Below are 16,172 nucleotides of genomic sequence, written 5' to 3' on the forward strand. Positions count from 1 at the left end.
TTGAGAGGCAGAGAGGATCACTTGAGCCCAGGAGTTCAAGGTTACAGTCAGCCACAATTGCACCATGGCACTCCAGCCTGGTCAACAGAGCAAGAACTTGTTTCTAAATTTTTTTAAATTAAAAAATAAATACTCGGTGGCTCAGCCTGTAATCCCGCACTTTGGGAGGCTGAGGTGAGTGGATTGCCTGAGCCTGCGGGTTCGAGACCCGCCTGGGCAACTTGGCGAGACCTCATCTCTACAATAAATCAAAAAATCAGCCGGGCGTGGTAGCGCATGCCTGTAATTCCGGCTACTCGGAAGGCTGAGGCGGAAGGATCACCGGAGCCCAGCAGGTCGAGGCTGCAGTGGCTGGGAGCGGCCATAGCACTCCAGTCTGGGCGACAGAGTGAGACTCCAACTCAAAAAAATAAAAAATAAATAATAAGTAAATAAAAACAAGCAAGTGAAGGTAATCTTAATACATTTTACTCAACCTGATACGTCTACAGCATTGCCATTTTAACATGTACTCAAATAACAAAATTATTCATGAGCTAGTTTACTTTTTTAATCTTCATTTAATTTGAAATTTAAAAGTGCATTTTACATTTATAGCACATCTCACTTAGGACTAGCCATGTTTCACATGCTCATTAGCTACTTGTGGTTAATGGCTACTGCACTGGACAGCTCAGATAAGCATTATTCCCTTTGTCACTGTCTCGCAACACAGCTATCTTTAATCTATCTTCACTTTATGCAATAAAAAATTATTGGAAGAATAAACAGTGACATTACTTTCCTCCAACTGCTTTCAATTTCTGAATAAATCTGATGTATCTCTCATTTAATTTTCACCATTATCTTGTGAAATAGGTCTCTACTGCATTTTAGATGGGTAGCAGATAGTATCATCATCACACACACACACAAACACACACACGCACGCACCCCCGCATGTGCCTGTTATGCGCTCAGTTTAGTTATAGCCAAGGAACTTAACTGGAGCCACAGCAATACGGAGCCCAAATGAAAGGAAACCATCAAACAAGTTCTTAGCTGCTCAGTCTGACACCACCATTGCAGAATGTGGCGGAACATGAAGCCTGATAAGGCCAGCATCAGTTGGGTAAATAGGGTAAACTATATTGAGGAAGAAAATTTCAGAATGAAATAATGACAAGAATTGTAAAAGCTGAATTCTCAGCTGTAAAACATTTGCTGCTGGTTCTGTGACAAAGAGTGGTCAACTGTTGCTGTTAAAGAAACATAATCTCACAATCAGCCACTTTTCAAACCCTCGGCTGGCCCATGGCTTACAATCAAAGTCAAACATCAACTCATCAGAACTGCCTCATTTACATGGCAGAACTCAAATGCATGATGGGAATCCTAAAAACTCACCCTAACCAAAAAGAAGGCCAAAATCTGCTGGGAAGAACCTCAGGCCACTATCACAGCAGGCTGTACTGCCTTTTGTACCCTTTAAACATATCTTACTTTTAATAAATCTACCTTTCTTGACTCTTAAGTGTGTTAGTGAATACCTTCATCCTCATAACTCCAACCTACCTCATCTGCCACACACAGCACAGAAGAATCTGTTGCAACAATCTAAAAACCTCCATTTAAAGGGGTACTTACAAACACCAGAGCCTCTTGGCCCTTCAACTAAATTCAGAACAGTCAAGGCTACCTTAGTCACATGCGGGAGCAGGTATGGTCAGTGCTTAATTTGACCCCTGCACAATCTCTCTGCCTCTAGTTCCATGGCCTTCTGGGAGTTCCATCCTCTCAAGACGATGTATGTAGTTCTTGCCTTCAGGTAGTTAACCAGATCATAAGAGAGATTAGATGTATAAAAAATAAGTCAAGTACATAAAAAATATCCTGAGATGGCAGGAAAGAGATACATTCTGAAGGTATTAGGAGAGACTTCCTATGCAGTTTACATTGAATAACAAGCAAGATTTGAAGAAATGAAGTCAGAGGCTGGGCATGGCATCTCATGCCTGTAATCCCAACACTTTGTGGGACCAAGGTCAGAGGATCACTTGAGGCCAGGAGTTCAAGATCAATCCGAGCAACTTAGTGAGACCTGATCTCTACAAAAAATTTTTTAAAAGAATGAAAAAAGAGAGAGAGATGACATCAGGAGAAAGGGCCCATGCCAAACAGAGGTCACTAGGCTGCATTGTCCAGCGGCAGAAGAAGGGAATCGTGGAGTAGAGTCTGAAACAAGGCCACAGAGGTATGTCTGAGCTATCTTCAAACACCTTCGATGTTAACTAAGGACTTGGTTAAGAGAAGATTTAGCACCAACAGGGGAGTCCTTTAAAAAGTCAATCTGATAGACAAAAATGGACAGTTAAAAGCAGACAAAAACAAGCAAAATAAAAGGGTCTAACAGAGATCCCGCCCCAGGACACTGCAATCCTCCAGATTTGGGGCCATAACCACCTAGACTTTGGCAGTGGTAGGAAAGCTGATGCTGGGAGAAGGTAAGATTCACAGGGTCTGGAAATCTAACTGCAAGAGCCAAAGGTGATTTAAAGCCTACATTGCTGAACAATGGAAATAGAAAAAGCGCAAACAGGATAGTCAATATAGCTCCAAGAGTTTCTTGGGGGTAGACTGCAGAAGAGATCAAGATCTCAAGTTTTGACATGCTAATTTCCTGAATAAGGCTTGAATCTGTTCAATGCACCTACTTTAATAGTTTAACTGAATGACTGTTGAAAGAAATTCAATAAGCACTTGGCTTTCCTTAGAACTTGCTTAACTAGTTCATGATCACTCGAACCTGTTGGTCACTGACTTTTTGCAAGCTGGTCTTGGCAATCTGCTCAGCTGTCCTCTGAATGACCTCAGCAGATCTGCTGACCACTATTCACATCTGACCTGACAACCAAGGGAAGGAAAATTTCAATTTGGAGCTAGAACCTTCTGGAGTGAACTTGACTTCTGAAAGGTCCACAGAATGTAGGACAGAACTTGACATCTGAAACATTTTGTGCTTCAACATTTATTTATTTATTTTTAATTTTTTAATTTTTTTTGAGTTGGAGTCTCACTCTGTCTCCCAGACTGGAGTGCAGTGGCCGCTCCTGGCCACCGCAGCCTCGACCTGCTGGGCTCCAGCGATCCTTCCACTCAGCCTTCCAAGGAGCTGGAACTACAGGCGTGTGCTACCATGCCCGGCTAATTTTTGATTTATTGTAGAGATGAAGTCTCACCAAGTTGCCCAGGCGAGTCTCGAACCCACGGCCTCAGGCAATCCACTCACTTCAGCCTCCCAGAGTGCGGGATTACAGGCTGAGCCACCAGGCCCGGCTTTGTGCTTCAACATTTAAAGTGAAAGAAAACATATAAGTAAACAGCAGTGATAATGCTCTAGGAGTCAAGATGGCCATTTGGCACTTAATTCTCAATGGTGGAATATCTACAGAAATTTTGTCACACAAATTTGATGGTTGGTTTCCCAAATAATCAAAACATCACAGAGCCCAAACTCCTTCAGAAAAATGGAAACTACCATTTATATAAACACACTGAGTATCAAAGCTCCCTAGCAGTCTTCAGAAGCTATGAAATTAAATTAACACCTTTAGAAAAAGGATCGAATGTGTGTGTGTACACATACTCAGAAACATACTTCAGAGCCATCCTCAAATATGCCACCCTTCACAGACTTTTTCAACTCTTCAACAACATGTGGTAATAAATTTTTAAAACATTTTTAAACATTTTAGCTTTTAAAAAGTGAATGAGGCCACTTTATACAGTGAAAAGTAGAGGGGTGATTTAGAAAGCAGAATGTAACTGTCCAGGTTGAAATATAACCCAGTCATGGAGTTCTCATTGCCTCTCACAATTGTGTCAGTCTTCAAAACTGGCTCCCAGCAATTACTGCCTTCCCTATAAGCACATATAATGAGGGACCCTTCCAAAAAACTGAAATTATCTTTTGAAGGGTGGGCTCTGTGTAGTACACTCTGAATTTGTTCCTCCAGATCAGTCAACCAAAGTTTCTTTTTATCTGGAAGTTTTGAGAAGGTTGCTTTATGATTTGCAAAGAAACGCCCCAAGTTGTGGCAAACAGGTGACAGATTTCTCCACCATAACACACCTGCTCACACCACACTGAGTGTTCAGCAGTCTTTGACCAAAAACAGCATGACCCCCGTGCCCCACCTGCCTATTCACCTGATGGCTCCCCAAGCGACCTTTTTTTGAATCCCGGGATGAAAAAAGTCCTCAAAAGGAAACATTTTGCCAGTGTGGAAGAGATGAAACAAAAAAACAACAGAAGCACTAAAAGACCAAAACTGACAAGTTCAAAAACTGTTTTGAGCAGTGGAAAAAGCATCTTGATGGGTATATTGTATCAAATGGAGAGTACTTTGAAGATGACTGAAGTTTAAGCATGTAAGAATAAATATACAATTTTTTATAAATAAATTCTGAGTTTTTTGGAGGGGTCTCCGCTCATACATATTCAAGAGATGGAGTGACTTTGTGCGCCCTCATCTCTGGAATGGTCTTGTAACTTGCTTTGATCAACAGAATGCGGCAAAAGTGACATTCTTAGACTTTCAAGCCCAAGTCTTAAGAGGCCTGGCAGCTTCCACTTCCTCTCTTGGAAGCTAGCCACCATGTGAAAACTTTGGCTACCCAGCTGGAAAGAGAGGCCTTGTAGGCAGAGGCCTGGAGCCATCTGGGACAGTTGAGTCCAGCTGAGATCCCAGCCGAATGCAGCTGCATGACTGAGCCCAGGTGAGAACAGCCGATGAACCCTAGCCATCCCACAGAATTGTCTGAAATAATAAACTTGTGCTGTTTCAAGCTACTACGTTTGGGGTCATTTATTATGCAATAATAGACTACTGAAATAATGGGTGACAAATGGTCAAAAAGTGAGCCATCTGTGAGCAGCTGTGTTCACCTTGGGATTTTGTAAATGTCTTCTCCTGGCAAACTAATTGAAGTGGAGAAACACAGACAGGACTTTATCTCATCATATTTAAATGCTAGCATTCTGTAGGCAGGATACTGGTACTGCCTTGACGATGGATTCTGACAATTCTACCCCCAGACCCCTTCAGGGCTAGAAAAGTATCTCCTTTGACTGGTGAAGCTTTCCCGCCACTGTATTCCTACCTTATTTAACACAGTACCACACATCTGCAAATGTTTACGTTACAAAGATTAACAAGATGATGAATGCCCAAATACAACTTCGATATGAGTGTTGAGCAGACGAACAAAATTTAGTCAAAGCCCTTACCCGCACTTTGTGGCATGGACGACATAAAGCCACAGAGACAGCAAACGCCATGCAGACTTGGGACGGACTGGTTATTTGCCCTGGTTCTTTGCCCTCCCAGCATCCATACTCTTGCCATGTTGGGCTCTGGTCAGAGTATACTTCCCTGCCTCTGGACTTTGGACTGATTTGTGTGCCCTACTTTGGCTAGCGGCACGTGGGTGCGAGTGACAGTGTTCAGTTACAAGTTCAAGCCTAAGAGGTATTATAGGATTCACCTGCGTGCTTTCCCTTCTGAGAAAGGACAGCATGGCCCCTCAACTTTCTGGTCCCAGGAGAAAATGAGAGATACATGGGGCAGTGCCACCTCAGCTAACCCCCCACCAACTCAGCTGATCAAGAAAGAAACGCTTCTTGAATGTCCCTGAGATCCTGAGGTTGTCTATCACCCAGCAATAGTTGACTAATCCAAGGCTCCTCTATAAGATGCTAATGTTTGCAAAAAACACATGGTATTTTAGAACAATCGAGTCTTCCTGGCTATATGGAATCAGACAGTTAGGTAGCCTCATTGCCAAACAGGATATAAGTACAATATACTGAATACCACTGATCTTTGCTCTTACAGTCTAAGATTATCTCTCTAAAGATGTAATTTGACATTCCAAGTTCTCCATAATTTAACCCTAACTTAAGTTTTTTTAGCCAATTCTCCTGCACTTATATTTTATATGCCATTCAAATTGAATTATTTATACTTCTTGAATATGTCTCACATTACCTAACCTTTCCTCATCAGTTTAGATTTAGACAGGTTTAGATTCTTCCAGTTCTGTAAGGCTAGGCTCAGATGTCATCTATGTAGAAAAATCTGCTCTCATTCTGCCTTTTAAGGCAGACTGTCCATCCCGACTCTTATCATGATGTGTATCTTTTCCTCTTATGGTATTTGGCTTATCCTGCCTTGCAATGCTTCCTTATCTTCTGATGAAGACCTAGACAGCAAGGATTATGGATGTTTTACCTCTGTAATCTCCATGTAGGATACAGATCAATCAATACTTTTTTGCATTAAAGAATGAGTGACCAGTGGGAGGCATCAAGGCATCAGCAAACAATATCGAGAAAGAAAGGTGGACTTTGGCATCTGAGAGATCTGGATTCCATCACTTTGTAGCTGGGCAACCTTGGACCAGTTAGTCTCCCTGTGCTTCAGCTTCTCAATATGTAAAATTGGGATGGCACACATTTCACAGGGTTGTGAAAATTCAATATGAAAACGAATGTAAATGTCTCGCAGTGTTTGGCATATGGTGGCAGCTCCATAAATGGCAGCTCTCTTATAAAAATGATAATGACACAGAACATCACATAGAAGTTAAACAAAACCCTGATGTTAGATGATTTTTTTCTTAAAAGTTAAGCATTTGAGGGTGAGACTAATGACTTCAGTTCCAATTAGCACTTTTTCTAGAAACTGTGGTCTCAGTGATCCAGACTCCAGTTTTACTAAGATGACTAACTATCTGTTATTCTTCTCCCCAGTTCTTGATGCTATAGGTAGTCACCACGAGAAACAAATTTGTTCCAGACCACAAATGCATTTCCTTAAAACAAAACAAACAAAAAAATTATTTTCCTATATATGAGTCCATTTTTTTTTTTTTAATTCTGTAGAGACAGGGTCTTGTTTTGTTGTTGCCCCAGCTGGTCTCAAACTCCTGGTCCCTCCACCTCCCAAAGTGCCATAAGTACAGGAGTGAGCCACCACACCCAGCCACTAGTTCATTTTTATTAGAACATTAGCTCTTTTGTAGCATTTCCACTTCTTCACCAGGGAACAAAAACAACCATTACAATGAACCAAAAGCTGGAGAATCTACAAGCAGGAAAACTTCAGTGACCAAATGGAGCAGCTGCAGTTATTTACATGTAAACACTACCTCTGTGAGATTCCTTATTGAGTAAAGAGGTATTTTTATAAATAAAAAGTGTCATGTAAATGCTAAGTAGTAAGTGTTATTGTTAAAGTAATTCAGCAAAAACTGCTTCATCTGCCTCGTACTGAATGAAATTGTGTTCACATAGCCACACTCCATCAGAGCAATAATTAATCATCTAAGGGACAAACTCAAGAACAAGCAAACTCAGAAGCCTGTAGGTAGCCAGGCAGGTAATATCCATGAGTGAGCTAGACTTGGCATGCATCCTTAGAGAAGGATTGGCAGTTCACTGGAGGCTCAGCCTAGTTGCAGGGGCAATGGCTACCCCACCCACTGACTGGTGCGAAGATCAAAGACCCAAGGTTGCCAGATCTTCTGAAGAAACATGGGATTTTATGGGAAACATCTTGATTGTAAAGGCTGTCCTGCTTTTTGTTTTATGATTGGGGGGGTAGCAAAAAATATATATTTGCCAACCAGATGTGGCCATAGAGTGGCAGTTCGTGGCCTTTGCATTAGATATCTTAAAGTCAGCTTAAATCATCATACAGAGGTTAAAAGGTGATTATTAACTTCGTTATATTTGTATTTTTTAATCTGAAAATGTAGAACTCATTCTCTCTTAACCCTACACCTCACTCCCTTATTTATAAATCCTTACTCCCTCTGCTTATGTACTTGTGTTTTTAGCCTGACAGTTCCCCACCAGAAGACACCGTGGCTACTGTCCCACACACCTATTTAAATCCTGCTAGTTCTTTAAAGTTTTATTTAAATGCCAGCTTTCGCATAAAACCTGCATGATCCACCTCAAAGCTTTCATGTATAAATTAGGATGTGGAGTATCTGCATAATGAACATTTGTATACCTAACCCTGAATTGTAACCCACATCTTTATAAAAAATTTCTTTAAATAAAAATAAACAAACTAGAATGTAAATGATCCAATGTAAAGATCTGCATTGATTTTGCTATAATTATTCACTGCCACAAAAGTGAAAGATTGAGAAGTAAGTTCTAATGTTCCATAGCAGAGTAGGGTGACTACAGTTAACAACAATATTCTGTATATTTCAAAATAGCTGAAAGAGAGTTCTTGAAATGTTGTCAACACATAGAAATAATAAATGTTCGAGGTGATGGATATCCTAACTGCCCTGACTTGATCATAGCACATTCTATGCATTTAACAAAATATCACAAGCACTGCATAAATATGTACAAATATGCATCAACAGAAAAAGGGGGAAAGTCTAGAGTCAACAAGTCAAGAGTAAAGCTGGATTGCACTCACCGCCAAACACATCTCCATTCTGGTAGTTCTTGCCTTTCTGGGCTTCTTCTTCATTTTGAACAGTGGCAACATGCTTGGCGGAGGCACAGCCCATAGTCTCATTCGGTCAGCTTCAGCCGGGCTGAACTGCAAATCATCTCTACAGACAAGGGGACATTTTTTTCTTTAAACACAAAGGAAATCCACCTTGCTGCTGAGTCAGTCAAGATGTGTGCACCTGCAAGAACAGAAAGCTACATCAGAATGGGTGGTGACCCCAGAAGAATGCGAGCCTCAGTATCTTGCTGCGCTGTGGCCAGCAGCACACTAGAATTCATGCATAGACCCATCGCCTGGTTTGTGGTGGGCACAGAAGAACCACACGGTTTATTCTTACTTGGTTGCCACTGAGAAAGCAAAATCAGGAGCACAACACATGGCTGAGGGGTGAACTTTTTGAGGAGATACCAAAAATAAGTACTTATTCATTCAAATAAATATTTGAGCACTCCTCCTTGCCACGCATACACTTAAACTACGTATAGATTTACTAATGTTCTGGAATCTCAAAACCCTTAAGAGTAAGGAGAGCACTCTCTTGAGAGCCACCCAGTTCAGGAGGCTGAGAAAAGTTCTTAAACCTTCCCCATCCTACCCTTCAGGCCAGCTCTCCCAACTCCTCAAATTTTGCCAGGAAAAGGCAGCCTTTCTTCTCAGACAAACATGGGCTCGTTTACACAATATTTCTGGTTAAGACTAAAAATCATTCAATATTTTATTTTACCTGAGGTGACACCATTTTGGAAACAAAGAAAGGAGGCGGGGCAAGGTATTAAACTGACTTCTGTCCATTTTCTGCTCAGCTGGCAGAATGTTTTAAGGACTGAGCAGAAGATGCAGGAATATGAAGAAAAGCAAACAAAGCATTGTCTACCCCTTGGTACAGTCTTTGTGCCTCTCCTGACCTCTCCTAAGGCTTAAAGAGTATTTACAGATAAACCACAAAGGAGCTAATTCTCAGGTGGACTGAAATGAATTTACCTCTCCCTGCCCCACCCAGGGTGGCTGCCTGAATTCTCAGGGCTCAACGTGTTCATTTCTGTTTACCCTTTCATCATCCTTATCCAACCATTCCAGTCCGTAGACGACTTATTCCAGTCTTACAGATGGAAATGTCTCTCCTACCCATCCCTTTGTCGCCATCCATCCCACCGTAACACGGTCCTTCCCTCCTCAGATCCCTGGCAGAGTGAAGGAGCACACTGCCCCCTGCCTTTATGAATAGTCGGTGTTTCTCCAGCCTCACAGACAGTGCTACCACACAGTTGCCGCAAGCTTTCTCTCCCAGCAAGATCTCTGCTCCCAAGCCTTCCTTCCTAGAGCACTAAGTATATCTGTGGATGTAGAAATCTAATCATAAAATCTCGGCAAAGAGAATTTTTCAAATTAGCATAATCAATCTGATAAGTGAACTTAGATACAAAGGTAATGATTTTAAATTAAGCCAGGCAAATACAAATTGCAATAAATATTGACAATGACTGGAACATTAGTCATGTCCATATAATTCCTCAGAGTATTCTCCAACTCCTGGGCTCAAGGGATACTCCCACCTCAGCTTCCCACAGTGTTGGGATTATACGTGTGAGCCACCACACCTGGCCTCTCAGCTATTCTCTATCTCTGCTATATTAAATAATTAATAAGAAGTGTAGGGTTGGTTGGTGAAGTTTTAAAACTAGGAAGATTTTTTTCCCCAGATGGTTAATGCTATCTTCTCTATACTTTAAGTAACCTCACGTTAACACATTTTCATCTTTTTAAAGCTATATAAAATCCAAGCATGGACAGAAACACACACACACACACACACACACACACACACACTTAGCAGAAATGTCTTCAAAGCTAAGGTATTTCTGTTTGACGGTCTATTCACACTAGTGTTTAGAGTTCAGAGGCCTTATGAGGGAGAGATGCTGACACCTTTAAAAATGCAGGCTGGGCACAGTGGCTCAGCCTGTAATCCCAGCACTTTAGGAGACCAAGGTGAGAGGATTGCCTGAGCCCGGGGGTCTGAGACCAGCCTGGACAACTTGGTGAGACTTCCACAATAAATCACAAAAACTAGCCAGGTGTGGTGGTATGCGTCTGTGGTTTCAGCTACTTGGATGGCTGAGGCGGAAGGACGGCCCAAGCCCAGCAGTTTGAGGTTGCGTTGGCCGTGAGTGTGTCACTGACCTCCAGCCTGAGCAACAGAGTGAGACTCCAACTCAAAAAAACAAAACAAAACAAAACAAATGCAACAATACAGTATAGTAAGTGCTATGATAGATGTTTCACAGGAATCTATGACAATGCAGAATTTTAAAATCCAGATTAAACTGAATGGGCAAAGGCAGGAATTAAATGAAGAAGTGGTATGTTTGAAGGGTCTTAAAGGTTTGGCAAAAATTTATCAAGCTGAAAGGACAGAAGCATCATTCAGAGGCAAGGAACAGCCTAAACTAAGATACTAGAATATGGAAGAGCATGGCATTTTTGTGTGTGCTTGTTTCAGAGGGGTCAGGTGGGAGCTGAGAGCAGGGTGGAGGACAGGACTGTTGATGTTTTCTAGAGTCTGGCGAAGGTCTTTCTACCTCCCTCCAACTTAATAAAAATAAACTACAAAACGTGATAAGATATAGGTAGTCTCCCTGATCCAAGTTTGAGCACACTGTGAGAAAATATAAAATTAGTAGTATAGAACTCCCCTCTGTTTTTGAAGAAACATGAGGGAAATATTAGACAAGAGTGTTAGGAGAAGGGAGTCAGCTCTAAAGGCAGCAAGAAGAAAAACCCTCCTCTAGTCAGGAAGCTGCTGAGAGTTGCTGTTGTCAATGCTGTTGCTGCTTTTGTTCCTGCTGGTGCTATTATTATTGCTTCTACTATTGCTGCTTTGCATTCTCAGTCAGCACCTTCTCAGGATGCTGCCTCATCTCTAGCATCATCGCCAAGGTACCAGGTGTGGGCTCCCAGACACGGGTTCCTTACTATTCAAAAAGAAAGCGTGGGAAAACCACCTCACACTCTATCACATACACAGGAGAGAAGACCCAAGTGGGGGGAAACCTCGCCTTGCCTGTCTGTTGCCACTTTTTCGGAATAAACAAAGTAAAAATAGGATAGAGAGCTGGGCTCGGTGGCTTAGCCTGTAATCCCGCGCTTTGGAAGACTGAGGTGAGTGGATTGCCTGAGCTCGCGGGTTCATGACCCGCCAAGGCAACTTGGCAAGACCTCATCTCTACAATAAATCAAAAAATTAGCCGGGTGTGGTAGCATGCACCTGTAGTTCCAGTTACTTGGTAGGCTGAGGCGGAAGGATTGCTGGAGCCCAGCAGGTGGAGGCTGCGGTGGCTGCGAGTGGCCACTGCACTCCAGTCTGGGCGACAGAGTGAGACTCCAACTCAAAAAAAACAAATAGGAGAGGCAATTAACAAGCCTCAGAAAAGCATTACTGTACACTGAGAACATTACAATCATCCTCTCAGGAGGCCTCCTGCTTTCCCAATTTCATGTTTACGGTCTCATGCTACCCATGAAGCAAATGTAAGAACCCAAGACATGAATTATCCTTTGATGCCGCTGAAAAACCATCTAGTGAGGTATCTCTTCTCTGTTTTAAAGGTTGTGTTTGCATAAAAAAAATTTACTTGAATTTTAAAAATTAAAATTATATGAACATTAAATATACTGCAAAAGCCTAGCAAAAAGAAAACATATAAGAATTTTTTTTTTAAAGGATGTCTCTGTTTTTCAGGCATTGGGATGAGGGGTAAGTTAACAAACATTAGACATGACTTACATTCAATTCAAATGATGACTCAAGAAGTTTCAATTTAATTATATATATTTAAAAGCACATTATAGTTCAATATAAGTTCTCACCAAATCATAAATATGTGTAGATTTTGTTTCTGAAACATACACACTATGTATTTTACAACAGTCATTTAAATTTAAGAGTGATGTTTTCAAGTTTTACAATTTCATCAGAACTATATTTAATAATTTGCCCACTTGAACGTGATCCTTATGAAGTCATTTGAGAGGCAGAAGATCTCCAATTCATCATGGATCACTGAAGAAAACTTTTTACTGTCTTTTGGATTCTGTACATAAACATGTGTCTAGTTATTCAATCATTTAATCAACAGATATTTATTTAAAACTACTAAGTGATAGATATATGTTTAGTAGGTACCGGGTATACAGTGGTAAGCAAGACAAGATATGATTTCCTTCTCTGTCCTCACAGAATAGGAACAATCAGAGAAAGAGAGTATTAGAAAGACCAGTTCGCAGCAATGTGGTAGAGTTATTGCAGGGTGACGAAGAGTTCACCCTACAGGATCTTGACTCAGCTTTGGGAAGGGGTGTGTCACTAGCTGTCAGGTTTGAGACCTGACCACGGTTAACGAAGCACCATTAAAACACCCCTGGATCTGCATCTCTTTTTAGCCTGATGTATAGCCTGATGCAATGTCAAGGTTTCATTTCCACTGAAAATTCTTTATTTAACCTCAATCCTACTGCAACCTCCAACTGATCAGACTTTCAGTATCCCTAAGGAGTGGAAGAATCATCTGCTCAAAAAAAGGTCCCCTTTGGTTTATACTATCCTTCACCTAAACACTAGCAATTTTTAGTTTCCGTTTTCCATTAGCTTTGCTCCGCTTTTGTCTCCCAACCCCCACACCCTCTATTCATCTACCTCTCTGAAACCACAGCCCTTGGAGAGGTAGGTCTTTGCAAACAAGCGTGCAGAGACCACAACACCGAACAGATCTGAAAGTCTCGTTTTCACATATTGTCATTAACAGCATGCTCTTTCTGAAGTCACAGATCACAGTGTGAGAATTAAATCGAAGCATGCCTTTGATGTTCGATGGAATCTTCTAAAACTAAGTCCCACTAAGAATGATTTTTTTTTTTTAATCTGAATGATCTATGTTATAGCATCGGCAGGCACCTCTAAAGACACGGGGTCCAATTAACTGTCCATGGCTTTGTGTAAAACCCTCCCCAAATGGCTGTATGTCTACATTATCCTGCACCATGTAATTAGAATGTGTAATCCATAATGCCTTGAGCTAACCTAATTTAATACCATCTTTATAGATATTTTCCCCTGCTTTTGATAAAATATATCTGCAAATTTGTAAATTCAATTTAAATTCAAAAAAGGATTAAAATATGTGTAACCATGAATGTTTATCCTTCCTCTCCTTAAACCCTGACTCAAGCCTCTTCAGATGTCATACGGGGAATTATTATTCCAGAACACTTCGTGTTACAGCATGAGAAAGTTCTTCTCCCCACACAAGTATGTCCATTACTATTATATAAATACATATCACATGTTACGTACACGTAATACCTTTGGTCTTTTATAAGCAAAGATTATTATGATTGTGCTTTTCTTTACCTTAATTTTTTGAACTGGAAACATGATTTCATTAAAAAAAATCTACTTTGATAAAACCAGAAAGGAAAAAATAAGCAAAATCTGTTTTTGAGAAAAATCAGAGACATTTGATTTTTTAAAAAAGGCTACAGGAAAATATTTATATTTACATAATATTATGGCGAATTTCACTTTCCACTAATTAGTCATGGCTTTTGCATTTTGGATGCAAAAGTCAAAAATATTGTAGTTCCTTGTCAAGAAAGGGACTTCAAGTAAATGAATTAAAAGTGACAAACTGCATAAAGAAATCCTAGGCCAGAGGAACCTAAATACATGCCACAAGCCTTGGAGGACTGGAGAGAAATCTAACTCTGATTGCAATGGGCACATAGGGAGCCATGAAGCCAGCAGTTAGTAAAGGATATAGTCACATTACTAACAGATCAGGAGCAAAGTGCCCTCTTTCTTTTTCTGATTAAAAAGGGAAATCAAGGCAAGGCACCATTTAAAAACTAGCTTCTTTTATTGAAGAAAGCGCTAACATCTAAGCTCCATAAAGGAAAAATAAAAAATATATATATATAGTTAAAACTAATCAGTCTGTTTGCCCATCTGCTCTGCCTAGCTATAATGAGTGTTAATACAGCAGCCCACCAGGGGGAAGAAGAAAGGCAGCTTAGAAGTGATTTGTAATCTTGAAGCTTTGGTATCCTTCGGCTACTGATAACACCATTTCATATTTCATTGTGAATGTTAAAAATAATACATAAAGAGATGTCACATTTGACATGAGGATAATCTGGGAACATCAAACCCTCCTGTTTTACTCAGCAATTGCTGGCATCACAAAATATTCCTCGCCTCACACTCATTTGATGACAATATGTTATTAACTCCAAAGACACACGAATTTTGGCTTCTGCCTTCTCTGTGGGAAAACTCTCACATGTGCACTTAATAACTGTACAGAAGTGGCTCTCAGAAACATCATAATAAGTCCTTATGCTATAGGATACGTTTCTGCTGGATTTTGGCAATTAGGTATGGGGACAAGGAGGCAAGGTGGCAAGTGGAAAGACAAGGTGGCAAGTGGAGAGACAAGGAGGCAAGGTGGCAAGTGGAGAGAATGTGAGGACCCCCAGCACTGGTCTTAGCCATTGCATGACTGCCTCGGGACCACGGCTCAGAACTCTTTTACATAGGTCCACACTGCTGTGAATGTGTGACTCTAATCAGGATGTATGACTTCAGTCTTGCCTTCCCAGAAATAGTCTTAGCCACGCATGAACTTATGTGAACATATGCAGGTAACAGCCTTGCATGCAATCATATTGTTCAGAAAGCTCCTGGAAGTCAACCCTGTTTGCCTAACCTAAGCACAATCAGAAATAAACAGAAAAAATGAGAGAAAACAGATGGAAAGGGAGAGAGAAAAATCCTGTTTCTGAGCCTCTTTCTTTGACTCTATGATCTACCTGAACATACATCCAAAAAGTGATAAGAATAAAATGACCACTTATAAAAAGGCCATGTCTTACCTAGATTCAATTCATGTATACTTTTTATTTTCACACTTACTCGATTAAGATATTCTTGCAAGTCTGAAATCCCCAAATTTCCAGGAAGCCCCAAGTTCTAAAGATTATTGCCAATGATGTTTTGGCCCAATGGTGATCTCAATTGTGAATAAACTGGAAAAATGAATAAAGCTTAGCTCCCCTGTTTTCTCTTCTCTAGCCTACCTTTAAGGAATAAAATTAATCTTAACACTGTTTCTTGGGAGCTGGTTAGAAAAAGTTTGTAGAATAATTGTTCTTTGGCTAAGGATTTAAGAGTTTTCTGCCTTTTTCTTGTATCAGAAAACTCTTCTCTGTGTTACCTGTATATATTCACATAAATTCATGCATGGTTAACACTGTTTCTGGGAAGGCAAGACTGAAGTTACACATCTTGGTTAAGTCACACATCCACAGCAGTGTTGACCTATGCAGAAGAGTTATATGGCTTCTAGATTTGCTCCTTAGAGGTCAAGGCCAGCAACAGGCATTTCTGGACTTTGAGTTTTCTTTCTTCTTCCATTTCCATAATTCAGAACACCAAGAGTATCTGCAGAAAGCTGTCAACCTGTGTCAGTGGGAGATCTCTGTGCCACTGCTTTTATAGGAAGCTATCAGTGACTGGGATTTCTTGACAGCTATGCTGCTGGTTCTTCATGTCACTTGGGACAAAGTCATGTAACTTCCTTGTTAGTATCCCAA

The 16,172-nt window shown here is 40.7% G+C and overlaps 1 protein-coding gene across 1 annotated transcript in view; it reads right to left on the bottom strand.

Moving 5' to 3' along the window:
* Positions 1-8,706, bottom strand: part of CUNH1orf21 (chromosome unknown C1orf21 homolog) — a 156,462-nt gene extending 147,756 nt beyond the window's left edge. The window contains exon 1 of the mRNA XM_008056110.1: positions 8,487-8,706. Within this exon, the coding sequence (XP_008054301.1) occupies positions 8,487-8,580 (94 nt within the window). The 5' untranslated portion in view covers positions 8,581-8,706. The remainder of the gene's footprint in view (positions 1-8,486) is intronic.
* Positions 8,707-16,172: the final 7,466 nt, after the last annotated feature.

Source organism: Carlito syrichta, unplaced genomic scaffold, assembly GCF_000164805.1.
Source record: "Carlito syrichta isolate Samal-C Ts95f unplaced genomic scaffold, Tarsius_syrichta-2.0.1 Scaffold302219, whole genome shotgun sequence".
In the NCBI taxonomy this organism is placed as follows: Eukaryota; Metazoa; Chordata; class Mammalia; order Primates; family Tarsiidae; genus Carlito; species Carlito syrichta.